This window comes from Solanum lycopersicum, chromosome 7 (assembly GCF_036512215.1).
Source record: "Solanum lycopersicum chromosome 7, SLM_r2.1".
NCBI lineage: Eukaryota > Viridiplantae > Streptophyta > Magnoliopsida > Solanales > Solanaceae > Solanum > Solanum lycopersicum.
The window spans coordinates 69,998,623-70,024,205 of NC_090806.1; the positions used below are offsets into that span (position 1 = coordinate 69,998,623).

At 33.2% G+C, this 25,583-nt stretch overlaps 6 protein-coding genes across 11 annotated transcripts; 4 read left to right on the top strand and 2 right to left on the bottom strand.

The window, feature by feature from the left end:
- Positions 1-22: 22 nt before the first annotated feature.
- LOC101267721 (chaperone protein dnaJ 11, chloroplastic-like) lies at positions 23-508 on the bottom strand. The gene has a single exon (XM_004243967.5). It carries the CDS (start codon positions 506-508, stop codon positions 23-25), a length of 486 nt encoding a protein of 161 aa, XP_004244015.1.
- Positions 509-2,603: 2,095 nt separating this feature from the next.
- Positions 2,604-3,098, bottom strand: LOC101267425 (chaperone protein dnaJ 11, chloroplastic). Its single transcript, XM_010325932.4, has one exon. The coding sequence runs from the start codon at positions 3,096-3,098 to the stop codon at positions 2,604-2,606; it is 495 nt and encodes a 164-aa protein (XP_010324234.1).
- A 4,272-nt stretch (positions 3,099-7,370) lies between these two features.
- SIP (alkaline alpha-galactosidase seed imbibition protein) lies at positions 7,371-12,092 on the top strand. Its single transcript, NM_001247834.2, has 13 exons — positions 7,371-7,709; positions 8,461-8,711; positions 8,805-8,895; positions 9,318-9,366; positions 9,457-9,548; positions 9,633-9,740; positions 9,825-9,959; positions 10,046-10,456; positions 10,588-10,729; positions 10,823-10,890; positions 10,984-11,118; positions 11,195-11,412; positions 11,504-12,092. The coding sequence occupies exons 1-13, from the start codon at positions 7,519-7,521 to the stop codon at positions 11,881-11,883; spliced, it is 2,271 nt and encodes a 756-aa protein (NP_001234763.2). The 5' UTR covers positions 7,371-7,518; the 3' UTR covers positions 11,884-12,092.
- Positions 12,093-12,282: 190 nt separating this feature from the next.
- Positions 12,283-13,132, top strand: LOC104648541 (oleosin Ara h 10.0102). Its single transcript, XM_010325931.4, has one exon. It carries the CDS (start codon positions 12,283-12,285, stop codon positions 12,922-12,924), a length of 642 nt encoding a protein of 213 aa, XP_010324233.1. The 3' UTR covers positions 12,925-13,132.
- A 1,431-nt stretch (positions 13,133-14,563) lies between these two features.
- Positions 14,564-19,969, top strand: LOC101267140 (probable amino acid permease 7). 3 transcript variants are annotated; one of them, XM_010325929.4, is made up of 8 exons: positions 14,669-14,738; positions 15,746-17,480; positions 17,562-17,817; positions 17,953-18,046; positions 18,275-18,489; positions 18,645-18,778; positions 19,142-19,363; positions 19,455-19,969. In XM_010325929.4, exons 2-8 carry the CDS (start codon positions 17,457-17,459, stop codon positions 19,854-19,856), a joined length of 1,347 nt encoding a protein of 448 aa, XP_010324231.1. In that variant the 5' UTR covers positions 14,669-14,738; positions 15,746-17,456; the 3' UTR covers positions 19,857-19,969. The 3 variants fall into 3 exon arrangements, with proteins under 3 accessions (XP_069143692.1, XP_010324231.1, XP_004244013.1); XM_004243965.5 differs by having other exon boundaries at positions 17,584-17,817; XM_069287591.1 differs by lacking the exon at positions 17,562-17,817 and having other exon boundaries at positions 14,564-14,738; positions 15,746-16,009.
- A 658-nt stretch (positions 19,970-20,627) lies between these two features.
- Positions 20,628-25,303, top strand: LOC101266842 (probable amino acid permease 7). Of its 4 annotated transcripts, none has more exons than XM_069287590.1 (8): positions 20,865-21,110; positions 21,595-21,681; positions 21,794-21,831; positions 22,198-22,291; positions 23,262-23,476; positions 23,615-23,748; positions 23,838-24,065; positions 24,702-25,303. In XM_069287590.1, the coding sequence occupies exons 2-8, from the start codon at positions 21,602-21,604 to the stop codon at positions 25,101-25,103; spliced, it is 1,191 nt and encodes a 396-aa protein (XP_069143691.1). In that variant the 5' UTR covers positions 20,865-21,110; positions 21,595-21,601; the 3' UTR covers positions 25,104-25,303. The 4 variants fall into 4 exon arrangements, with proteins under 4 accessions (XP_004244012.1, XP_069143691.1, XP_019070545.1 ...); XM_069287589.1 differs by lacking the exon at positions 20,865-21,110 and adding an exon at positions 21,279-21,462; XM_004243964.5 differs by having other exon boundaries at positions 20,628-21,110; positions 21,595-21,831.
- Positions 25,304-25,583: the final 280 nt, after the last annotated feature.

Consider the following 25,583-nt stretch of genomic DNA (forward strand, 5'->3'; position numbering starts at 1 on the left):
CAGGTTCCTAAATCATCTCCTATCACCAGCATTGATCCGTTTCCCATCTCCGGGTCGGGTATATACGAAATCCATCAACCGACCGGGCAAAACCTCGCCGGCGAGAGCCAACGCTCAGCTTCAGATCGTAGAGAGCTCTAGCTGAAGGATCAGATAGCGTGACATAAGCATCGTGAATCTCAATGAAATTCCGTCCGTCGGACGATTCCTCCGGCAGAGAAGCAGAGTCAGGATGATACAATTTCGCTAAATTCCGGTAAGCAGCTTTAATCTCTTTCGGTGATGCATCTCTTTTAACTCTTAAAATCTCATATAAACTCACCGATCTTTTCTCCATCATCATCGGAGCTTCGGCAACGGCAGATGCACATATTCTCCCCCTCCGATTACTCTTTCCGTTGAATAAACTGTAGCGATTAGACTGTATCGCCGCGTCGGCGGAATTGGAGGATTGATGAAGGGGAAAGGGGAAGGGAGATGAAGAAATTAGGGTTAGGGATTGAATCATTTCAAATTTTGTTTTAGGATGAAAGAGAAAATGAGAAAGAGGATTTTATAAAAAGTCTAAAAAGAGGGAATCTTTAAACCAAGGACGGCGGGCATACCCACCGATTTTTTGTTTAATTTTTACAATTGAAAAATGAAACACTGTGCGCTGATTAGGCACTTTTTTAATCTTCTAGAAGATTAAGAGCTTTTTGTTTATTAATCTTCTAGAAGATTTGGAGTTGACTTGTTGTAGTAGTAGTAGATGTAGAATTTCCATCATATGTTGTTGAAGTGGTATAAATTATGGAGTTCACTTTACTACACAATGTTTGCGTACAAAGACAACTAGTGTTGCTATTTTCTATTTTATTATGGATTAATATTTGAAACATTGTTATTTCTTGTGAAAGAACAAATCAGATATATGATTAAATTAAAACGAAACTATGTTTGATAAAGTTTTACTATAATTGGGCAGCTTGTGAGATCGGCCTCTCCCCGTGGGCATGCCATCCTAAATGACTCTTGTCAACCTGTCTCCAATAGATAGTTTTTTTTAGTGCTAAGTGTATTGTCATTTTAAATTTAACTCTCCTATCTTTTGATTAGGAAAGCGACACATACCAGGGGTAGTGACTGTTTATTAAAAACACAGGACTCTGCTAAGTGGTAACACGATATATAAGTGGCGATTAAACTTTTTAGTCTATTTGAAACATAGAAGGCATCAGAATATCCCAGAGCTCACCCTTAAAATCTCTTCGTCTTCTCATATATTTTCTCCGAAATGAAACGAAATTTATTATTGACTTTAACTCAATTGCTTTTTAATCCTATTTTGTAAATTTTATTGTTGATTAAATTGATAATTTTTTTTAATAAACCATTGCTCTTGAAAAGAAAAGGAGATTATACCAAGTTCAAACAAGCCAAAGTGTGTCCAAATACCAACACAATTCGATCAACTCAATAACAAATGTTCTTTTTACAATTGGGTCAAAATTTTACCTTCAAGTAATTGAATACTTTTACTTGAGACTTCCAAATGACTAATTGACTTGTCAAAACTACAATTTTCGATCATCATTTTGGACTCTTAAAACCCATTTGGAATCATTTTTAGTCACATCATTTAATACTTTGAAAATTGGGGAGAGGTGGGGGACAATGCTTTTAGATACAAAAAAATTGGAGAGAAGTCATTATCATTATTCATTAATTGGTACTATTGACGTCTACATGATTTTTTTTTGGGTTTGTACTTTGAAGGTTGGATAGGTCTTCATGCACTAAAAATAGCTTTCAATTGTAATTGCATTCAACTAGTATAAGATAAGCCTTCTAGAAACCTTTCACATAAATTATTTCTTAAGCCACTAAATTAGTAATATTATCACATGTCTTTGTAATAGTTGTGCTTTACCACCATCTCTCCCAATTTTTTTTATAAAAATCTTTCCTTAATTAGTAGAAGATCATCATTGATTAAAATTTTGATTCATCACGCCTCATGTGAAAATAATAACCATCATGTCTTACACCAAATCAAATACCTCATTAGTAAGTATTACCTATATCTATACAAATATTTTTTTTTCAGTTGTATTTTATCTTGCTAAATTTGTAAAAGTATTGCAAAATATTTTTCCTTAAATTATGCGAGTCAAATAACATAACTATCATACATACAAAAACAATCTCTCCATCTCCACAAAGTGATATTTTTTCTGTCACTAATAAGTCAAGAAAAGATAATTTTTTTAAATCTATTGTACATCAATAAATTACTTGAAAAAAGGTAAAATTTAATAAAAAATTTAAATTTTAATTCACCACTTCGTAATTAATAAGGTAAATGATAAAGTTACTCTTATTTTTTTTTAAGAAGTGAGTCAATTCAAAATTGATAAGTATTATCATAATTCACCTTACTCATTTTTTAAAAAGAATTAACCTAATTTATTATGAATAAGAGATAATATTGACAAATATACATTTTACTCATTATCCTCAAACAAGACCTGTTTTTTTTTAAATTCCATTGAAAAAAAATTACAGGATATATACAGTGTTAACGCGGCAAAGTGGGTCCCCTAAATCCTAATCATCTGACGTCACCAACACTGATCCGTTTCCCACCTTCGGGTCGGGTAAAACTCTGACCCATTCCTACGAATTCCATCGCCGGAGCTCCCAAAACCTCGTCGGCCGGAGCTCATGTTTAGCTTGAGATCATAGAGATCTCTAGAAACAGGATCTGATAACGTAGCATAAGCTTCGTGAATCTCAATGAAATGCCGTCCGTCGGAAGATTCCTCCGACAGAGACGCAGCATCGGGATGGTATAGCTTAGCTAAATTCCGGTAAGCTGTTTTTATCTCTTTGGGTGACGCATTTGATTTTACCCTTAGTACATCGTAGAGACTCGCCGGTGTTCTCCTTTGCAATTCCGGCGGTGCTTCCGCAACGGCGGCGGCATATACCGCTGCTGTTCGATTATTCCTTCGGGGAAATGTGACTCCGGATCTGAAACCGGCTGTGGAAGAAGGAAGGTTGTGTAGAGAAAAACGGAAAGTATTTCCGGCCGGTAGTGTTAGGGATTGAACCATCGGAAAATGATATTTTCAGTGGAGTGAGAAGAAGGAAGAAAATTGTGAGTACTTTAAAAAGAGGGTGAGATCTTTTTTTATATAAATCTTAAGCACCCACCGTTTGTTTCTATGGGTTTACAGTTGGAACTTGAAAGACTGTGTGCTGACTATGCATTTTTACCTTTGTACTCATCCATTGGTTAGCCGATATTAAATGGACGAGTTGAATAAATTCCATAATATAAAGTTTAATTATGTCATTTTTAGATAAAAGTGTAATTAAAATGCATATATTTAAATAAATTTTTTCGTACTATTTCAAATAAATCAAATCTTAATACAAAGAAAAAATAAAATACTAATATATTGATTAACTTGGGTTATTATAACTTAGCAACACTACGAGAGAAGTACTATATAGTATTTAACTTTATATTAGATTTTAAATCTTGAATCTAAAATTTTGGAACGTTACCAAAACTGTGGTCTCAAAGCTCATAGTTAATGATGGTCACTTCATTTGTAACATGGCAATTCTTCTAGAAGGCACTTCCCTTTTATTTTGTACGTCATAATTTTTTTTTATAGCACCTCCTTTTCATCACACAAATGTCACTATTCTTCGTTTTGACTATTGCCGTCTCCTTGAATTTTTATACGAATTTGATATTTGATATTTATATTAAAATTTAAGAAATTTAAATTTATATAATAAAATTTTATTTTAGGAAAAAGTCATGCCCTAATAAATGTGATTCTACAAATAGAAACGTAAGATTTGAATCTCAAACTTCCATATGTTCTAATCATTTATTTCCATATGTTCTATATCTTCTAGAAACCAAACGATTATTAAATTCTAAAAGTATAGTAAATAATTCATAAAACACGACTAAAATTGTAGTAATAAATTATATAATGTGTCAACAACAGTTGTGCTCTACCATTACTTTTTTTTCCCTTCAACTTAGTTGAAACTGACCATTTTTTTAATTTCTTGAATTAGATAGCGTTATGCATCACATTGCTCTATAATGAAATAAATACATTTTAAAATTTTTGTGGGTCTTTGATTGTTATAGTTGACATATCTTGCTGAAATCAGTCTATTTATTGTTTCTTTTTTGGATTTAAAATCATAGAAAATGAGACATTTGATGACACAAATCATATAAATATATATATAGCCCACATTTATGATGGGTTTTATATCTATAAGCCCAAAGGGCAAATGGTTGAGGCTTTGGCATTGAATTGTCCCAACATATTTGTGTAAAATCCATAATTTGAGAAGATAAGGTTATAGTAAGGATCAAAATAGAGCCCATAGATCACATTATAAATGGATGAAATTAGCTAAATTATATTTGTTTTAAGCTTGTATGTTAAAAGACTTAAATTGCTCACTCTCCGATTTCTTTGTCTTATTTTTAATTTTAATCCGTTTAGAAAAAAAAATGTTTTCTTTTCTTCTTTGATGATTCTTTAGTTTTAGCTTTTGACATGATATGTTTAAAACTATAAAATTAAAGATACTTTGATATATTTATTTATCTCTTATTTTGCAAGTGCAAGATTAAAAGATTTTAGAAAAAAAAAAACTTCTAATCAGATCAAAACCAATAAACAAATCGAAATAGTGATAGTATTTTATTGCGAAATACTTTGAAAATTGAAATTGCAAGCAGATGGTTCACGTAACCATGATTGCATGTGTCATTATCATATAATTGTGGCATTATTTGTGGAAAACAAATGATGGAGGAGGTGATTGATTTAACATCATATGTTTCTCTTGGTTCAAATGGATCGGAGAAATCAATCATTGAACGACGATTGTTATATTTCATTTCAATATAAATAACATTTCAAATTAAAGTGTCAAATAGACCATCAAAATAAAGCGAGTAAAAATAAATGAATTAATAGCCTTACACGCTCAACTCTTATTCTATATGAAGGATAATTTCTCATTATATCTTTGTCAGTAGCAGGGATAGAAATTTCATAAAGGGTGTTCAGAAATAACAGTATGTTATATTAAGGGTGTCCAAACTATATTATTTAACCATTGCAAATATCATATTACTTGTATATTTTTTATTATTTTCCGACAAAGGGTGTCCAATTGAGCCCTGTTAGAACTAAAATATCATGTTCTAAACTAGTTTAGGTTTCATCCAACTTCTTCGATCATGTTTTAAAGCTAAAAATAATTTGAGAAATCCGTTGATAATTATCTATTATTAGTAGACTTCCTTTTTTGTATTCTCGGTTTGTTTTGAAAGATGAATAAAATGAAGAAAAAACAAATATTCGTATGTGGACTTACTCGATTATTTAGCACGGATTTTGATTAGTTAGATTCAATGAACAATATCACATGGTTAAACTTAAATATATACACAATATTATTAACAATGATAAAATCCTACTATACTTCAATATGACTTAATTAACCATATTCATTTATTCTCAATTATCAAATTTTGGTATTCTCAACTTAGAAACAAGAAATTAAAATTATTATAATTTTTCGTGTGTATTAGTTCATATATTTCTCAGATGTGAATGACAAATTTTTTTAATTATAAATTTTGTGAGTTCATTTAGAACGATACAGTGAAATATACTCTTTGCCTTTTGCATGACTAGCGTCGCTTTTTTTTTTTTTGAGTTTCGTGATTATAAAATTGAAATTTAGGATTATATCAATTTTTCTTTTGTATAATCCATTTTACCCCATATTTTATAGGTCCGTTTGAAACGACCTAGTGAACTATTCTCATTATATTTCAATGACCAACACCACTTATTTTGGAGTTTCCATGCCTCGAAACCAAAATTAAGTATTATTTCAGTTTTTTATGTGTATTAGCTCATGATTTTTTTGTAATATGACTGCTCGACTTCATTTAACCTCAATTTGTGGTTTGTGGATCTATTTGTTGACAACCTAGTGAATGATGTTCATTATTTTTCAAGAATAGTCATCGCTTTTATGAAGTTCTCAAATTACGAAATAAAAAATTAAAATTATTTTAATTTTTCGTATATATTACTTCATAAATTTTTTTTAAAAATATAACTGATCGACTCTGTTTGAGTCTAAATTTTATTGGACGTAGAACTATTCTCATTATTTCATACTAGTATGAGTAGTATCCGAGTTGTCAATGACTTGTTTATGTCAAAATCATATAAAAGCTGACGTGTCTGCAATACAAACTTATCTTTCATAGTTTGTTTGTTCATTCAAGTGGCTTTATAACATATTTATTATTCACACATCATATACATGTCATTACGATATGAATGCAATTATTATTAGTCAAAAACAAAGAAATTTTAGTTCACAAAATCCAAATATCCAATCAGTCACATGATTATAATCACAATTTTTTGATGCATTACATCAGTGCGATCTAAAAAAAAATTGAAAATAAAAATACAATGAAAAAATATTATAAAAATTATATTAAAACATTTTGAAAAAAGAAAAAAGGATAATAATTGAGATACAACTATTTTAATGCTTAATTCTAATTGAATGCTTAATATTAAGATAACTATAATGGAAGGATAAGAATATATTACCTAAGAAAATAAATAAATAAAATATTTGGAAGATATTTCCGTTTCATTACGTTGCTTCCCGCCATAAAAAAGGAAAAGTATAAGGGAAAAAAAAATTGAGTAATATAAAATACAGAAAAAAAATCCAATTTTTTTTGGTTGGGAAGATCATGAAGCTTTTTTAATAAAAAATCTAGATTGGATCAAAACGAGCAACTAGTCCCCCACCAACCATTTGTTAGTACGTTAGAATTTTTAATAATAAATTTAAAATTTGAATAAATATACAAATTAATGAAAGACAATTTAACATATATTATGTATATCTAAAAAATAATTTTTAACCATATATAAATAGTGATATTTTTCATTAAAAAAATTTAAACCCATAAATATATGCTGCCTCCGCAGGCCCCTAACTATATCCATATTATAATACATGTTATTTTAACAAAAATCACGTTCACATAGAAATCGATAGAAAATAATGCGTAACTTAACGGAGTATTAAAGTTATAATTAAGAAAAAAACATACTTATATGTATTTTGAATATTAAATATAGAAGATGACACTTATTTTTGAACAGAATAATAACTTGAGTATTTTTTTTGGATGTACCAATTAATTTGATTGTAACGTAGCCTAAAATATTTTGTATAAAACGCATAAAATCCGGCCATTATATTAACCTCCCAAGCTTTTCTTTTCTCAGCTCTCAAAATTTAATTGCTATACAAGTTTTGATTTTGTCATTGTATATTCCTTGTGTTTTTTTTTTTTTGGTTTTAGAAAAGATAAAGATAATATTTTTTTTTTCATTTGGGTGTTTTCTTGTTTATTTGGTTATAGAAAGAAAAAAGATGACAGTAGGAGCAGGAATTTGTGTGGCTGAAAGAAAGCTTAATGTATTGGGGCAAAGCATTCTAAGTGATGTTGATGAAAATATTATTGTTACTCAGCCAAATGGTAAAGCTTTTACTAATGGGGCATTTCTTGGTGTTAATTCAGACAGAATTGGTAGTCATAGAGTCTTCCCTATTGGCAAACTACAGTATGTTCCTTCTTCATCTTCATAGTTATTTTCTCCGTCTGGTTTTAATTTTTGAATTTTTGTTTATGAATCTAAGGATTCTTTGATGATAATGGCGTTTTATGTTTTAACTTCATTATATGTGTTTTATCTAAATGTTGAGATTGTTTGTTCTTATGTAAAGATTGCATTTTTGTTGTAAAGATTGTTTTTTTGTTGTAAAGATTGCATTTTTATTGTAAAGATTGTTTCTTTGTTGTAAAGATTGCATTTTTGGTTCCTTGATTTTCATGTGAGGTTTTACTAGGAAGTTATTTACTTGTTGAATGCTTGATTATGGTTTGTAGAGGATATTGTGTATTAACTTCATTAAAACTTTCCATGTTCTTAATCTAAGCCAGCGTTTGACCATAGATTTTGAAAGCTTTGTCTTTAAATATATGTCTAGCCATGAATTTTGGTCAGGTTTTGGAAATTTGATCTTCAAATGTTTTCAAGTTCCCAAAATCTACTCCAACCCAGTTTTTGAAACTTCTACTCACAAAACTTCAAAAATTTTCCAAGTAAGATTCATGTCCAAACACAACTTCAAAATTTCAAATTTTCTAGTTACAAGTTTCAACTTTAAAATCTACCAGACCAAATGGGGGCTAAATGTTGAGAATCCTTGGGAATTTTGAAGTACAATTTGCAATTTTTTTGTTGTAATGATTGCTTTGTGATTTGTTTGGTTTTAACAAGGAAATTATTTACGTGTTTGAATGGTTTGCAGAGGATTGAGATTTATGTGTGGTTTCCGGTTCAAGTTATGGTGGATGACACAGAGAATGGGTACATCTGGCCAAGATATACCATTCGAGACTCAGTTTTTGATTGTAGAAGGAAATGATGGTTCAAATTTTGATCAAGACAACCAGCAAAATTCAGCATTGTATGTTGTTTTCTTGCCTATTCTAGAAGGTGATTTTAGGGCCGTTCTTCAAGGGAATTCAAACGATGAGTTAGAGATATGTTTGGAAAGTGGTATGGATATTACGATCTCCATTGATACGTTTTGGATCTTGTCGTATGGTCTTTACCAATTTTCGTGATGCTAATGATGATGGTTGATTGCAGGAGATCCTGCTGTGCAAGATTTCGAGGGAAGCCATTTGGTTTACGTAGCAGCTGGACCAGACCCTTTTGATGTCATCACTAATGCTGTCAAGTATGTTTTAGTCCTTTCTTTCATGGTTTCCATTCTTGAAGAAATTTCCTTAGTCAACTGTGCAACTCATTGTCTTCACATAACTATAGAGTCGTCCCAAGGACAACTATATGGTAATGGGGAAAACGGAGTCCTTTCCGAAAAATGCCTAGAGAAAAAGGAAGATGTATACAACCTTTTGATGATCTAGTGCTATTTCTACTCAACAAAAATATGATTGTCTCGAATATATATGCTATGTTCCTCAATTGTATAACTATTTTGATCTTTAAATGCCTTTCCTGGCCTATTTTCATTGTAATAATCAAATTTTATCTATGTTTTGCTTGAGATTTCATATGTTCCACCAATTTGATAACTGTACCATAGACATTTTGCCTTGCTGAAATGCAAATGATTGTTAAAATTCTTCATCAACACAGGACGGTGGAGAGGCATTTACAGACATTTTGTCACCGTGATAGAAAGAAGGTACATTTTGAATGTCTTCTAATTTCTGCAAGCGCGATTGACATCATTACTTCTGAATATATGTAATATTATGTTTTTATCATGATTCAGATGCCAGACATGTTGAACTGGTTCGGATGGTGCACGTGGGATGCTTTCTATACTACCGTTACTTCAGAGGGAGTGAAGCAAGGGTTAGAGAGGTAATCGACTTCAATTATTTGATAGTGATTAGCTTCTAAATTCCTGCATTGCATAGGGTGCTGAAACTTTTATCTCTTTTTTAGTTTGGAGAAAGGAGGTATTCCCCCAAAGTTTGTACTCATTGATGATGGATGGCAATCAGTGAGTATGGATCCCGATGGTATCGAATCCATTGCTGATAACCATGCAAAGTGAGTAGATGGAACACATTAAATATCATCATCATTGTTTAGCGACCCCTTAAAATGTTCTGATCGTTCTTTGGTTGTTTTCAGCTTTGCTAACAGGTTAACTCATATCAAAGAGAACCATAAGTTTCAGAAAAATGGAAAAGAAGGTCATAGGGTTAACGATCCTGCAATGGGACTTCGACATGTTGTTACCAATATCAAAGACCAACACAATTTGAAGTATGTTCTTCAATATCTTCAACTATCAGGTGCTGTCCTTTTAATTATCAACTAAGCGTTTTCCTTCTTTGGATCATGCACTTTAGGTATGTGTACATGTGGCATGCACTTGCTGGTTACTGGGGCGGTGTGAGACCCGGGGTCCCTGGGATGGAACACTATGAATCCAAGTTATCTTTCCCAGTTTCATCTCCCGGGACTGAGTCACAGGAACCTGATGATGCTTTGAGCAGCTTGATAAAGAACGGTCTTGGTCTAGTGAACCCTGAGAAAGTTTTATACTTCTATAATGAACTGCACTCATACCTTGCTTCTGCGGGTATAGATGGGGTTAAAGTAGATGTTCAGAACATCCTTGAAACACTTGGAGCTGGTCATGGTGGAAGGGTAAAACTCGCAAGGAAGTATCATCAAGCATTAGAGGCATCTATTGCTCGAAATTTTCCTGATAATGGAATTATTTCATGCATGAGCCATAGTAATGATAGTTTGTTCAGGTAATTTTTTCTTGCTTGTAATTGTTATAAACTGAATTAGTTCTAAGAAATGGAGAATCGTCGTAAAGAGATGCTAGATACTCTTACCATATATGTTCTGATCCAGTTTTTATTTCCCTTGCTTTGTGTAGTGCAAAGCGTTCAGCTGTAATTAGAGCATCGGATGATTTCTGGCCACGAGACCCTGCATCACACACAATTCACATAGCATCAGTGGCGTACAACACCATTTTCCTTGGTGAATTCATGCAGCCTGATTGGGATATGTTTCACGTGAGTTGATGATATGAATCTCAGTTTCTTAGTATACTTTCCAACTTATCAAAAAAAAGGTTGAACTCACTAAAATGCTTGTAATATGTTAAGAGTGTGCATCCCATGGCTGAATACCACGGAGCTGCACGAGCTGTTGGAGGCTGTGCTATTTACGTTAGGTACTGCTTATATATACCTTAAGAACAGCTAGTTATTTGGTGTATGATCCGATTTTCATTAATATTTTCTCAATACTGCCTATTTCCATGTAGTGACAAGCCTGGACAGCACGACTTTAATCTTCTGAAGAAGCTTGTACTTCCAGATGGTTCCATATTACGCGCCAAACTTCCAGGAAGGCCAACTAGAGACTGCTTGTTTTCTGATCCAGCAAGAGACGGGATAAGGTAATTGCTTGATCAGATACTTTCACCATCATTTCCAACTGTGATGTATTTTGTAATGTACCTTATGTATATGCAGTCTTTTAAAAATCTGGAATCTCAACGATTTCAATGGAGTAGTCGGTGTATTCAACTGTCAAGGTGCTGGATGGTGTAAGGTTGGCAAGAAGAATCTAATCCACGATTGTCAACCAGGGACAATAACTGGGATTGTTCGTGCTAATGATGTCAATTACTTACCAAGGATTGCTCATGATGGATGGACCGGCGATGCCATTCTGTATTCTCATCTTCATAGTAAGCTGTTTCAATCACTTCTATCATCCTATACTGCATTCTGGTTTAAAAAAAAATACACATTATGCTCACCTGATTGTAACCAATGCAGGGGAATTGATCAATCTTCCTAAAAATACTTCGATTCCAATCACTCTAAACGCGAGAGAATATGAAGTCTTTACAGTTGTTCCAATCAATGAAATGTCTACAGGATCAAGATTTGCTCCGATTGGTCTTGTGAATATGTTCAATTCAGGAGGAGCAATCAAAGAGGTGAAATATGAAACAGAGGGAAAATGTGGACTAGTTTCCATGAAGGTTCGCGGATGTGGAACGTTTGGAGCTTATTCATCTGGGAAGCCTAAACGAATTCATGTTGACAACGAAGAAGTACAGTTTGATTACGACGAATCCTCTGGATTGTTCACCATTAACATTACAGTTCCTGATCAAGAATTATACCTTTGGGATGTTAAAGTTGAAACGTGAAAACTGCAAGATGACCATGAGTTGAAGACTTCTCATAGTTTTTAAAATTTAGACACTGTTATTTAAATTTTATCGCACAAGGACGAAAATTCTCAATTTAGTCTATTGTTATCCTATTAGTACTTAAAAAATCATATTCTTTTCTTTATAGTAATTCTACGCTATGTATAGACTTATTATTTAATGTGTGATCTAGATACATATATTACATTGGATAAACAATGAAACTGTACTCTATAACGCCACGATAACTTCAAAACAAATCGACTCTGTTTGCGATGCACCACGTATAGAAAAGTATCAGAAACGTGTCCTGTTTTCATAAATCGTCCAAATATGGAACATAATATATGATCAGATAATCATTTATACTTGTGTTCAGAGAAAAAAAAAATTATTATGGCTGAAAACAGGGAATTGATGGAGGTTAATCCGACCCGAAAGACGAAGATTTGGGCAGCAATAGCTGGAATTGCAATTGAAGCCCCAATTTTGGGGTTCATGTGTTTTAGTTTTCTCACTTCAATTATACTTTTGGTAGTAACTTCTCCGTTGCTAGTTATATTTAGTCCTCTCTTAATTGGTGCTGCTGCGGTGCTGGGAGTTGCTATGGCGGGATTTGGGGTGGCCGGAGTTACGGCGGGTTTAGGATTGTCTTCGTTTGTTTTGGTGTATAGGTCGGTAATTAAAGGTAGAATTACCAGCGGAGAGTATGGCGGCGGTGGTGCTGATGAAGCGCCGGTTGTTGTGGATAAAATGATTGAACCGGAGGAGGAGCGTGACAGAGAAGTAGCCGGTACTGGAGATAAAACAGATGTGCAGGCGCAAGAGGGCAACCCTAGTTCAGAGGCAGTTCATGTAGATAAAATAGTTGAGTTATTTGAGTCTTTAAAGGAACATCCACATGATCAAAATGAAACAGCTACTATTGTCCACATAGTTACTGTAGAGGTTGATGATGATGATGATGATCAACACAAAATCAGTTCTGGTGACTATTTGCAGCAAAATGTACCAAGACAGATCCCACTAGAGACTTGAATCAATCAAGAAAATCTATATATGTAGGTTCAGAAGTGGCTAGTTTATGCTTTTTACTGAGTTGCAGGTTATGATTTGTCTTCATTTCTTAGTTTTTGTGGCACTGTGTGTATAGACTTTTTGTCATTTTACTTCTTCTCTACAGTATGAACATATTTGTTGCTGTTTTTAAAACATGTTTTTAGTGCAAAGGAACTTTATACTTTAATTCTTTACGTGGCAGAGATGAATTACTATTTCTATTGAAGTATTTGGAAGCTGTCATTTATAAAAATTCTAGCCAACCATCACTCACATCGACTTTTTGAATCATTGGGAACTTCTTTTTACTTAAAATGACAGAAACATTAATTTTACCAATTTAGTCCCAAAGCAAGAAAGTTCAGATTTTGTTTACAAACAGAAAAAATATGAACTCATGGATAATACTCTGTGCTTGTATCTAAAAATGTTTAGCTATATTCTGTTTTTTTTTCCCCAAATAACATAAAACAGGTTCAAAAAAAAACTTGGAAGCCAAATTTTTTTTTATGACTTTAGTTCGAATGCAATTCAAAAGCATCTTTGTGTGACTTTTTAAGTCACAAAACTCTAGACTATAGTTCACTAATTTGAGCGCAAACTCTATAACTTATAGGTCGCACGTGCTCGTAGTCAGAGACGTATAGACCAAGCAAAATCCGTTGGTGTCAACGTTTTTTTTTCAAGTACAGTGACTTGTGTGTGCATAATAGCTTCTGTAACTACTAACTATCACTCTATCATCAAATGTTGCCTGTGATAAAATATGATAACTCTTAACGAGAGAATCTAATTTGGGTTTTAAAAAATGGAAAAAATCTAATAAGTAACGTTTCTCTTTAATAGGTCTTGTGTTTGATAAAAAACTTTTTTTTATCACCAAATTTTGCCGTATGATACTCTTAATGAGATAACCTAAATTTGAGTTCTAAAAAATAGAAAAACAACCTAATAAGTGACGTTTCTCTTTCAATAGATTGTGTGTTGATAAAAAACTTCTTTTTGAGTAGTCTTATACGACACAAATATATTAGTATGACCTAACTTAGTGATCTTAGAAATACAAAAAAATCGGTAGGAAATGACTTCCCTCTACGAAAAATCAAGGGGTTTCTATGCCGGACGAATCTGAATCTAAAATAATTGAATCTTATTGTAGACATAAAATAAAAAGGGAAATTACACAAGGGAAAAAACATATAGACATAAATTTTACTTTCAAAAAATTTCGAAACATAATTACATATTTGAATTTTGTATCAAATATATATGTGCGGACATAATTCTTTTTCGCGATCATGCCTAATAGTCTCCTCATACAACTTTTTTGATTATTCCTTGTGATATAGAAACTCTTTTAACACGTACAATTATACCTCCAATACAACTCTTCAATTAATACATAAATTGTAATTATATCTATTTTATCAAAATTTTCTCATAAATCATGAGATTAATAGGCTCTATTGTCATAATCATGACCTAAGAAGGCTCACCTATAGTGATAATGAATATGGGGTGGAAAAATAAAAAATTAGGGTGACGTGTAGAGAAAAAGGAGTATAGATATTAATTGTTCATATTAAAATGCCAAACATATTGTTTTATAGGCCAGAACCAATTGAAAAACAACAACAGGACTCATTATTATTAATCATAAATATATTTTTTATATATTGTACGAGGAATACATAAACAGAAAAAAAAAAAGAAACTTATGGCTGGTGGAATAGAACATAATACAGAAACCCCATTGCTGCTGGCAACATTTTCTGGCTCTTCTGATTCAAATGGTAACTTGATTTTTCTTAAAAATATACTATCTTGATGACCTTTTGTAGTAAATGGTATCTTTATTTTAGTTAAAAATTCTGTCTTGATGACTTTGTATAGCAAAATGTGTTGTGTTGATTTTGGTAAAGATTCTATCTTTTTGAATAAGGTTTGTAAATGGTGTCTTTGATTTTTGTTAAAAATTCCATCTTTATATGACTTGGTATAGCAAAATGGTATCTTATTTTTTGCTCAAATTTCTGTCTTTCTGACTTGTAATAAAATGTTGGCTTGATTTTGTTAAAGATTCTATCTTTTTGAATAAGTGTAGTAAATGGTGTCTTCATTTTTTGTTAAAAATTCCATCTTTATTGCTCTTTCTGTTCCATATTAACTGAGTTGTTGAGGTTTTTTCATTGTTCAAAATAATTGAATTGTTCAAAGTTCAAGTTTGATGTTTGAAACATTTTCCATATATGTTCTTTCCTTTAATGAAGTTTGATTATTTCTAGGAGATAAATTGCATTACTTGCAAAGTTATATTTACTATTTCACAAAGGACAATAGTATAAAGTATAGTCTAAATTATGTCTATGAATGTTTTTCTTAATAAGTTTGCATTTCTTCACAAATTCCCTCAATATGGAATGGAGGGAGTATGACTTGGTGTAGCAAAATGGTATCTTGATTTTTGTTGAACATTCCATCTTGATGACTTTACGCAAAATGGTATCTTGATTTCTTCAAAGATTCTATCTTTTTGAATAGATGTAGTAAATGGTGCCTTGATTTTTGATTAAAGTTTCATCTTTATGACTTGGTGTATCAAATTGATATCTTGATTTTGCCTCAAACTTCTGTCTTTCTAACTTGGTGTAGCAAAATGTTGTGTTGATTTTGTTAAAAGATTCTGTCTTTTTGAACAGGTGTAGTAAATGGGGTCTTGATTTTGTTAAAGATACTATCTTTATGACTTGGGGTTGTTAGTTTGCTAGTACTAACTTGGGTTTTGGTTCATTTTTTGTAGTTGTATACTCAGGTATTGGGAAAAAGGGTACGATATGGACTGCAGGAGCACATATTATAACAGGGGTTATAGGGGCAGGGGTACTATCACTTTCATGGAGTATAGCACAATTAGGATGGATAGCTGGTCCATTGGCTATTATACTCTTTGCAGTAGTGACTCTATTTGCAACTACCATACTTTGTGATTGCTATAAGTCTCCAGATTCTCTGCTTGGCCCTACCATAAATCACACTTTATTGGAAGCTGCAGGATTTTACCTAGGTAAGTTACTGTTCATTTTATATCTTTTACCTTTTTATTATTTTTTATGTATATACGGTAGATGTTTTGGAATCACTTAGTAAAAATGCTGGCTCTGCCACAAAATGGGGCTAATTTACCCACCTCGACTATTTGATTGGTACCTGCTAGGCTGCTACCTACCACTATTACATATGTTGGATAACTCTATCACCAAGTTTTAGGCAGAAGAGAGAAATCACTCTGTTGGGATTTGATCATCATCATCATTTATTTTGCATAAGGAAGTTGGATGATTTTCGGAGAGAAGGCTTAACAGTTATGTGTAGCTATTGTGACTGAGAGTTTGCATCCCTGGAAATAGAAAGAAAAAATAAAAAAAATCTACTAAGAAGAACATAAAATATAAATATAATCATGTTATTGAGAACTCAAGTGGCTTTAAGAAATTGAGATTTACTGTATCATAATTGAAACAATGTAAAGATTATGGATTATTTTACATACTCTAGATTTTTGTTGACCTTATTGTGACATTACAGGCAGTCTAGTGGTCCCATGGTCTAGTGATTAGGACATTGGATACTGAATCCAGTAACCCGAGTTCAAATCTAAGTGGGACCTTTAGTTTTGGGTCTATCAGAAACAACCTCTACCCAAAAAAGATATGAGTAAGGTCTGCATACATCCTACCCTCTCTGGACCCCACTAGTGGGATTACACTGAGTGTGTTGTTGGTGTTACTTGACAGTTCCAATCACATCGACCAAATTTGTGATTTTCCATTGATTTTAATATCTTTTTGTTTTCATACTAGCATCCAAAAAAACCAAACATTGATTTGAACCTAAGTTTGGCTTGACCTGTTAGGCTTTGAAAAAGACATGCACATGGAGTCTGAGAATGTAAATATATTATGTACATAGTGACGAGATCCAAAAATGGGTAAAAGTTACTGGACTCTATGTTTAAATAGTCATCCCCCCTTGTGAGTTGTGAAATGTCTATCTCATTGGTAGGTTCAATTTGGACTGTTGCTTATATAAAATTATATGAGAAGATATTTTTTCTTTAAAAATTGTATCTATTTGCAGTTAAAGGGTAGAATTACAGCAAAAGAACTACAGCCAAACATTTCTTTATAGAGGAAGTTCCATCATTGTTGACTAAATTTGTGCCTAACTCCAACAAAGACATTCTTTCCCCCCATCTTTTTCATTATATGATGACTTATGAGAACTTAGCACTACTACATGGTTCAATATAGTATATAGTGCTGTTGTTGTGAAGGGAGGAGTATTGTCTTTGAACGTTTCTACTTATAGGTGAAGGCTTTATGTAGTATCATTGAGCCACCTGCATATTTTCAAAGAGTTGCTTTAAGGTTTTTAGGGTCCGTGTCTAAGAATATATCAGTCGGATATGGAAGTTCAATGTTCTCTTGAACAAGAGAAATCTTCAGGCAAAGATGATGCAGATACAATTAGAACTGGTAAGTTTTAAGTTGTCTCAAAATTTTCTAGAGGGACTGAGTTTTATAACATTGACTAGGATTAAATCTAAGAAACAATAGTCGACGTGTATTTTCCTGCCAGGAACTTTGTGGACTGCAGTTGCGCACATCATTTCAGCTGTAATCGGAGCTGGTGTTCTATCTCTAGCCTGGTGTACAGCACAATTAGGATGGATTGCAGGGCCAATCACCATGCTTTGTTTTGCAGTTGTTACATACATATCTGCATCTCTCATATGTGATTGTTACAGGTCACCTGATCCCATAACAGGAACGCGAAATCCCTCTTACATTGATGCCGTTAGAGTTAATCTTGGTAGACTGTTCCATCCTACAACATAGAATTTGTAACTCTTTTAGAAGTTTCTCATATGAGGATTCCTCTTTTACATTATTTTGGGGGGAGGGGATTAGACGCGTCTTTTATGTATTTTGACTTATACTCGTTCAGGGAAGAAATGGACGTGGTTGTGTGGTTTGCTTCAGTATGTGAGCTTCTATGGGACTGGTATTGCTTATGTAATTACAAGTGCAACAAGTATGAGGTTAGTTAGCTATATACATATATATGCAGTTCAGATTTTTGCCTCTCTGAATTCTTAAGTGTCTCGATAGCAGTATCTAAAACATTTTTCTTTGGTCATTTGGTCGGGTTATTAGATAACATTATATCCATTATAGTAATGCCTAGCCTGCAAGAGACAGTGTATGCAATTCAAGCTGAATGAGATATGCTTCTGTTAAGTTATTCATCCGACCGAAAGTTTCTGCAGAGAAATTCAGAGATCAAATTGTTACCATAAAGGAGGAGAAAAAGCTGTTTGCCAGACTGGGACAAATAATTTCATGCTGATTTTTGGCATTATTCAGATAGTAACATCGCAGATACCAAATTTTCATAACATGGCATGGTTGTCTGTTGTTGCTGCGCTAATGTCATTTTGTTACTCTTTCATCGGATTGGGCCTTGGGTTCTCTAAAGTGATCGGTAAAGCCTTGACTGTTCTTTTTCTCATTCTGTTTCTTGTTATTTCATCTCGATTTCCAAAAATATATCAAAGAATCTCGTGTATTTTGATTTTAGTTCTGATCATGGAGCAAGCATTTTCTTGTCTCATTTCCCCATTGATGTTGGATCTGCAGATAATAGGGGTATCAAGGGAAGCATTGTGGGAGTACCAACAAAGAGTGCTGCTCAGAAGATTTGGTTAGTTTTCCAGGCACTCGGAGACATTGCTTTTGCCTATCCTTATTCGATTATTCTCCTCGAGATACAGGTATTGATATTCCGCAACTATACAAGTCTTAACTTGTGGCATTTCTTAATATATCAATAGTCAGATATAAATAGATTCAGCTCTTAGAATTTGCCCTGATACTCGGTCATTTAATATTGATTTATTTAGCAGAGCTCGGCTTGTTTGGAACTGAGGCATAGTTGTCGTCATGTATAGTTTTCCAAAAAAAATAATTCAAGATCAATATCGGAGCGTAAATATCAACTTAGCTAATGTTTGTGAAACCATACAAGACATTACAGTAACACTACCACTTTTAGTTGGAATAGTTACACTAAAAGTATCACAAAGACTGCTGCTGTTTCTTCTAATATTAAAGATGTTCTTTTTTATGGAGTGAAGGATACACTAAAATCTCCTCCACCAGAAAATCAGACCATGAAGAAGGCGTCAATAAATGCGATAGTTATCACCACTTTCTTCTATCTATGCTGTAGTTGCTTCGGATATGCAGCCTTTGGGAACGACACACCAGGGAACCTCTTGACAGGTTTCTACGAGCCGTTTTGGCTTGTTGATTTTGCCAATGCCTGCATAGTCCTCCATCTGGTTGGAGGGTATCAGGTAGTACTAAAACCCGAGTCTTTTCCTTCCACCCTTTACTTGGTATACGACAATTCTAACCTTAACACGAACAAAATGCTTGTTTCCTTAGGTATACAGCCAGCCAGTATTCGCATTTGTTGAAAAATGGGCAACTCAGAAGTACCCTCAGAACAGATTCATAAATAATTTCTACGCCATCAAACTCCCAGTGTTGCCAGCTCTCCAGTTGAACCTCTTCCGGTTATGTTTTCGAACTCTATATGTTATATCTACAACAGCAATAGCAATGGCATTTCCATATTTCAACCAGGTATTAGGAATCTTGGGAGCATTGAACTTTTGGCCTATGACCATATATTTTCCAGTGGAAATGTACATTGTGCAAAGAAAAATTGGAGCTTGGACAAGAAAATGGATACTTCTTGAAGGTTTCAGTATGGTTTGTTTGATTGTATCTTTACTGGGGTTGATTGGATCAATTGAGGGAATAGTTAAAGCTAAATTAGCTTGAAATGTAAAATCTTACAATTAAATAGCTAGCTAGTAAGATTTGTAAGCCAAAAGACACTCTATTCATGCCATTCTTCTAATGGAATTTACACATCTCATTCAGTAACTTAAAAATACAGTCTTTGATTTTCGATATATTTTATTTGAATCGAGAATTTATTAAAAACAACTTCTATCGACTACCATAAAGGTATGAGTAAGTCTACATTAAACACCATCCTCTCTGGACTATATTTGAGTAAGTAAAGCATATTCAAGTAACTAAATATTAACATATAGTGGCTCGTATATAGAATCTATTGTATGACATTATATGACTATTTATTTTGAGATATTACTCTTTAGAATATATTTGATTGTATGTTTCATATAATTTAGTCAAGTTTAATAATTATGCTTATCTCTAAAATTCAAGAGTATAATTATTTTTAGATAAATATATAAAATTCTAAATATCGTGACTTCAACGCTAAATAATATTTAAATTTCATAGCTGAACGTCTACTTAATAATTCATTTTTTTTGACGTTTCAAAGATGTTGAAAGGCACCAATATAACTATCATACAAAAAGTTGCGGCCCTTCCTTTTCAATGTACAAAATATCCTACTCCACTATAGGTTAGATAGAAATACTAATATTCAATCATTAAAAATAATATAAATAAATAAACATGTGTCAATAATCTCATTTTTGTCCCCTTAATCATTAGTAAATTCCAAATTTTAATCCTTACAATACATCATAAACATATTTAGTCTTTCAAAATGTCCCCCCTTGATCTCTTTGCTATTAAATATTTACATAATTATAGTAAATATTTAATGTGATAAGCTTATAATGTAATTCCATACGCTAAAATCTCAATATATTACATACTTTTTTTGATATAAGAGGACTAAACATAAACGTATTTTTTTGATAATTTTTTAATTTTAATTTTTCAGATAATATATTTAGGATTGTGAAATTAAAATATATTTTAATATGTTCTACGTATTTTATTTTTAATATCACATGGCTCACAATTTTTTGTTTACTTTCTAAAAAAAGAAGAAGGGAATTTTGCACTAAAAAAATAGTATCTTGTAGAAAGAAGTTCCCATTAAATTTGGAATATTCAGAAATAGATTCATAGTGATAGCTGGGGCTATGGGGTTGGATGAAGAAAGTGACTCTCAAATGCCATTTTTGGACCCAAATTATGTTTCTTCTTCTTCTTCCCAATCATCTAAGCTTGCCCTCAAAAGAACAGGTAACAAAAATTCCCTTTTTATTTTACTTCAATTATATTTTTCCCAATATACTATAAGGTCAAAATATTTGTTTTTGGTATCATACTTCACTTTTTCCTTTTTTCTGGAAACCCCTTTTTATCTCCATTTGACCATTTAAGCTTCATTTTACACAAAAAGTTTGGATCTTGACAATAAAAAATTGGGTCCATAGTGAACCCATCTCAAGAATCTTGATGAGATGAAACTTTTCGTTCCATAACAATGAATTTGACAATACAAAGCAATAGAGTAAATTTAAGTAACAATCAAAAAACAAATAATGTATTTAAAGTAACAATAGATAAACCATCCAAACAAGCTGTAAAAAGGGTTAATCATCTTGATCTTTTCTTGTGTTAATTTAGTAGTATTAGTTTCTAATAGTTTCTTTCAATAATTGAAACCTGTACAAGTTGATGATACTCACAGAAGCTAATATGTGTACTCACCGTGAAAATTCAGGAAATGAATGGACAGCTTTGGCACATTTAATTACAGCAGTAATTGGTTCTGGTGTTCTATCATTAGCATGGAGCATGGCACAGCTAGGTTGGGTTGCTGGTCCATTGACTATGCTCGTATTTGCTTGTGTCTCTCTTACTTCTGTATTTCTTCTCTGCAATTGCTATAAGTCTCCTGATCCAGAAACTGGCCCTGATAGGAATGGCTGTTATCTTGATGCTGTACAGAAGATTTTAGGTGAGAATTCAAGCTAAGAATAAATTAGAAAAAATCCTATGTCCTGCACTTTTTCAGTTCAGATGAACCATTTATTTACTTCTCGTTTTCCTTACTTTTCGTGGAAATAAATTATGTTCAAGTAAGCAAGCACGTCGTTCTTCCAGGAGTCTATATATAGATTTTAAGGACATGGTGGCCTAACCATCGTAAAACTTTAGTTTTCTCTTAATTGGAGGACCAACTGGATAGTTCATGGGATGCCAAAATTAACTGTCCTTATGTAGAACTTGACTTGGCAGCAAGGGTCTTCTTACCTTACTGAATTCAAGAGGGCTGTTATATACTTGGGCTTACGCAACAAATTCCTTTTTTCTGGCATCTCAGGAAAAAGAAATGCCTGGTTTTGTGGAATCGCTGTTCGTATAAATTTCATCAAGCTTGCAATTATATATACAATTACATCCGCCTCCAGCATACAGTATGTCATTGATCTTCTCTCTACTAGTATTATCAATGTCTCCTTCTGACAATTTATGCACGTACATTTCCTTTATGAGCTTTGCTGCTTATCATACTGAATTTTTGTTTGGGTTATCCTAGTTTACATGGTTGCATTTCCATACTATCAGACAACTTAATTTCCTCTTGCCAAATTCATGCTTCAGACCTATTATCTCCTCTAAAGTCCAGTGGCGGAGCCAAGAGTTTGGGAAAGAGTATGCAGATTTTCTTCTCAGTTGTGTTAAGGGTGTGCAAAATCAAACATACACTCATAATATCTCACAGTTAACATTTAACCTTTGTACACCACATAATATTTCAGCGAAGGGTGTGCACGGGACCATCCTTAGCCTAAGGTGGCCCAGCCAATGCTCTAAACTAATGAGGTTTTTATTTTACACTATCTTCTGAGATTCCTTTGACTGCTAACAGTTCATAAATAAACTTGTTAAGGATTCTTAAGGGTTCAAGAATTACCAAACAATATAGTCCGAACCGTACGAATCTAGCTATAAGCAGAGATTTGTATCCATGTCATCATTCTAATCAGATAACTAGAGGGGGATACAGAAGTATATGTCATAATTAGTGAAATTAGGATAGGTGTTCCATTATCAAGGAGATAAAAGTTCCATAACCAATGGGATTAGGAATATTAAAAAGGATACACAGTACTTAGTGTACATATAAAGTTGATATTGCTATCATATATTCTCAAAATTAAACTTACATTCGATGTATATTAGTGGATTAAGGGAATGTGTCCCTAAATGATTTTAGGAGTCCCATATAACCAATGAAATAAAGAATCATAGATAATAAGGCTATAATGCATAGCACATATACATAAGAATTGAGAGTTGTTACTCCTGTGCATTCTCAAACTATCTATTGGGAGGGTTTTTTCTAAAGCTGATATTAATAATGCATCCTCTAAATGCTTCCAGAGCTATCCAGAAATCAAACTGCTATCATGATCAAGGTCACAAGGCTACCTGTGGATATGAAAGTACTAGGTATATGGTAATATTTGGATTAATCCAAGTTATAGTGTCTCAAATTCCTGATTTTCCGAATATGAAGTGGCTCTCCGTAGTTGCTGCTGTCATGTCCTTCACATATTCAATTATCGGATCAGCACTTGGCTTAGCCAAAGTAATAGGTAGGTTACCTTTTTGCATGCTTTTAGAGTCCTAAAATCTTCACAATAACAAGCATGTTCAGGCCTAGAATCTCAGGTAATATAGATGATCAAACTTGTCATTATCTTAAAATTCCATTCCGCAATCTTGATATGCAGAAAATGGAGAAATCAAAGGAAGCATTACAGGACTGCCAAGTTCTACAGCTGCTGAGAAAGTATGGTTGGTTGCTCAAGCGCTCGGGAACATTGCCTTTGCCTTTCCATTCTCTCTTATATTTCTGGAGGTTCAGGTGCTGCAATTTGGCTTTCTAAATTAAATAATTTTCTTAATCAGCATTAAGCTGCACTAAACAATTAATGAAAACTTCCAAATATGTAGGACACATTAAAGGCACCTCCTCCAGAAAAGATCACCATGAAGAAGGTCTCAATTATGACATCCTGTATTACAACTTTTTTCTACCTTTGCTGTGGAGGATTTGGTTATGCAGCCTTTGGTAATTCCACACCAGGGAATCTCTTGACAGGATTCGGTTTCTATGAACCATATTGGCTTGTAGACTTTGCTAATGCGTGTGTTATTCTTCATCTTGTTGGTGGATATCAGGTACTTTTACTTGAAGTGTTCTGTCAAGTATAACATTGTAGCCCCATGTTTTTATTCCTATACAACTTTTACACCTTCACCTCTAACTTGTTCGGAACTAAGGTGTAGTTGTCATTGTTATTGCGTTTATGCTTTCACAATCTTTTTAACCGAATAACTCTTCCTTGTTAGTGGATATCTTTACTTTTGACATCTTCTTCTAAACTTATTAGAGTGTCCCACATTGGTTGAGAGAATGGGTTGTTGTCTCCTTATATGATATCAAAAGTATCCTTACCTCACGAGCTAGATTTTGTTCTTGAGTTAGGCCGCAAGTCCTATTTCTTTACAAAGCAAATCCATTCTTCTTGTTGTGTTTCACAATATTGAGCCCCTAAGTTATTTTATCGATGCTCCAATTGTCCAAGCCGGGGTGCGTAGGGTTGTTATAGTGTCCCATATCAGTTGAGGGGATTGTCATCTCCTTATATCATTTTGACAATTCTCATCTCACTAGCTAGTAGATGTTGAATCACCTTGATTTCTGTCTTTACTTCTTTATGTTTTAGATTCCCTTGGTGAAAATTCTAGCTCCGTCATTGGTTGCCTAAGTTATATTTTCTTTACTTTTTGTATCGACTTGAATATGCTTTACAGGTTTTTAGCCAGCCAATATTTGCAGAAGTTGAGAGATGGTTTGCCAGAAAATTTCCAGATAGCAAGTTTGTTCACAAGAATCACACTCTGAAACCTCTATCAATGCTGCCATTTAGTTTGAATTTTATGAGATTATTCTTCCGAACAGCATATGTTGCAATAATGACTGGGATTGCTGTATTGTTCCCTTACTTCAACCAGGTCGTAGGGGTGTCCGGAGCGATAACATTTTGGCCTATCGTCGTCTATTTCCCTGTAGAGATGTACTTAACTCAGAAAAGAATTGAAAGTTGGAAAAGCAAAGCTATCATGCTTCGCGTCTTTACAATGGTATGTCTGGTTGTGATATTGTACGCATTTGTTGGGTCTATCAGAGGAGTTATTGTTGCTAGGTTCAGGTAAAAATGCTTCTTCACGTTTCTACAAGGTTTGCGTACATGCTATCCTCTCCGAACCCCCACTTGTGAGATTATACTAGATATGTTATTTAAAAAAGAAATGTAAATAAATTCTTTATAGTTTTAAAATGTTCGGTATGTAAACAATGCCTTACGTTGTCAACAACCAAATATGTATTATAAAATTTTATCGATTTTCGTGTACTATAGTTCATAGATCTTTTTTCAATTTGGAATTTCCGCGGGATGACCAAAATTTTTCATTGTGTCCGTTAAGACGTTATCAATGTGACCAGTTCATTCCGCGGGGAAAACACCACACATTTTTAAGTTCAAACGAGTCTCAACGCAGGTAAATGCAGATTTTATAGATTTTCGTGTGCTATAATCCATGAATTTTTTGTGATATGAAATTTTTGAAAAGAAATGACCGAAAATTTTCATGGACATCCGTTAAGACGTTAGCAATGTACTCAATTCGTCC

Excerpts from the sequence above, each read along its gene's own strand:
- LOC101267721 (XM_004243967.5), bottom strand. The coding sequence starts at position 508 with ATGATTCAATCCCTAACCCTAATTTCTTCATCTCCCTTCCCCTTTCCC.
- LOC101267425 (XM_010325932.4), bottom strand. The coding sequence starts at position 3,098 with ATGGTTCAATCCCTAACACTACCGGCCGGAAATACTTTCCGTTTTTCT.
- SIP (NM_001247834.2), top strand. The coding sequence starts at position 7,519 with ATGACAGTAGGAGCAGGAATTTGTGTGGCTGAAAGAAAGCTTAATGTA. Across the intron at positions 9,741-9,824 it reads ATTGCTGATAACCATGCAAA|CTTTGCTAACAGGTTAACTC; the intron begins GTGAGTAGATGG and ends GGTTGTTTTCAG. Across the intron at positions 10,457-10,587 it reads AGTAATGATAGTTTGTTCAG|TGCAAAGCGTTCAGCTGTAA; the intron begins GTAATTTTTTCT and ends TGCTTTGTGTAG.
- LOC104648541 (XM_010325931.4), top strand. The coding sequence starts at position 12,283 with ATGGCTGAAAACAGGGAATTGATGGAGGTTAATCCGACCCGAAAGACG.
- LOC101267140 (XM_069287591.1), top strand. The coding sequence starts at position 14,663 with ATGGCTGGTGGAATAGAACATAATACAGAAACCCCATTGCTGCTGGCA. Across the intron at positions 14,739-15,745 it reads TGGCTCTTCTGATTCAAATG|TTGTATACTCAGGTATTGGG; the intron begins GTAACTTGATTT and ends CATTTTTTGTAG. Across the intron at positions 18,490-18,644 it reads TGGGTTCTCTAAAGTGATCG|ATAATAGGGGTATCAAGGGA; the intron begins GTAAAGCCTTGA and ends TTGGATCTGCAG.
- LOC101266842 (XM_004243964.5), top strand. The coding sequence starts at position 21,008 with ATGGGGTTGGATGAAGAAAGTGACTCTCAAATGCCATTTTTGGACCCA. Across the intron at positions 21,111-21,594 it reads GCTTGCCCTCAAAAGAACAG|GAAATGAATGGACAGCTTTG; the intron begins GTAACAAAAATT and ends GTGAAAATTCAG. Across the intron at positions 22,292-23,261 it reads ACATCCGCCTCCAGCATACA|AGCTATCCAGAAATCAAACT; the intron begins GTATGTCATTGA and ends AAATGCTTCCAG.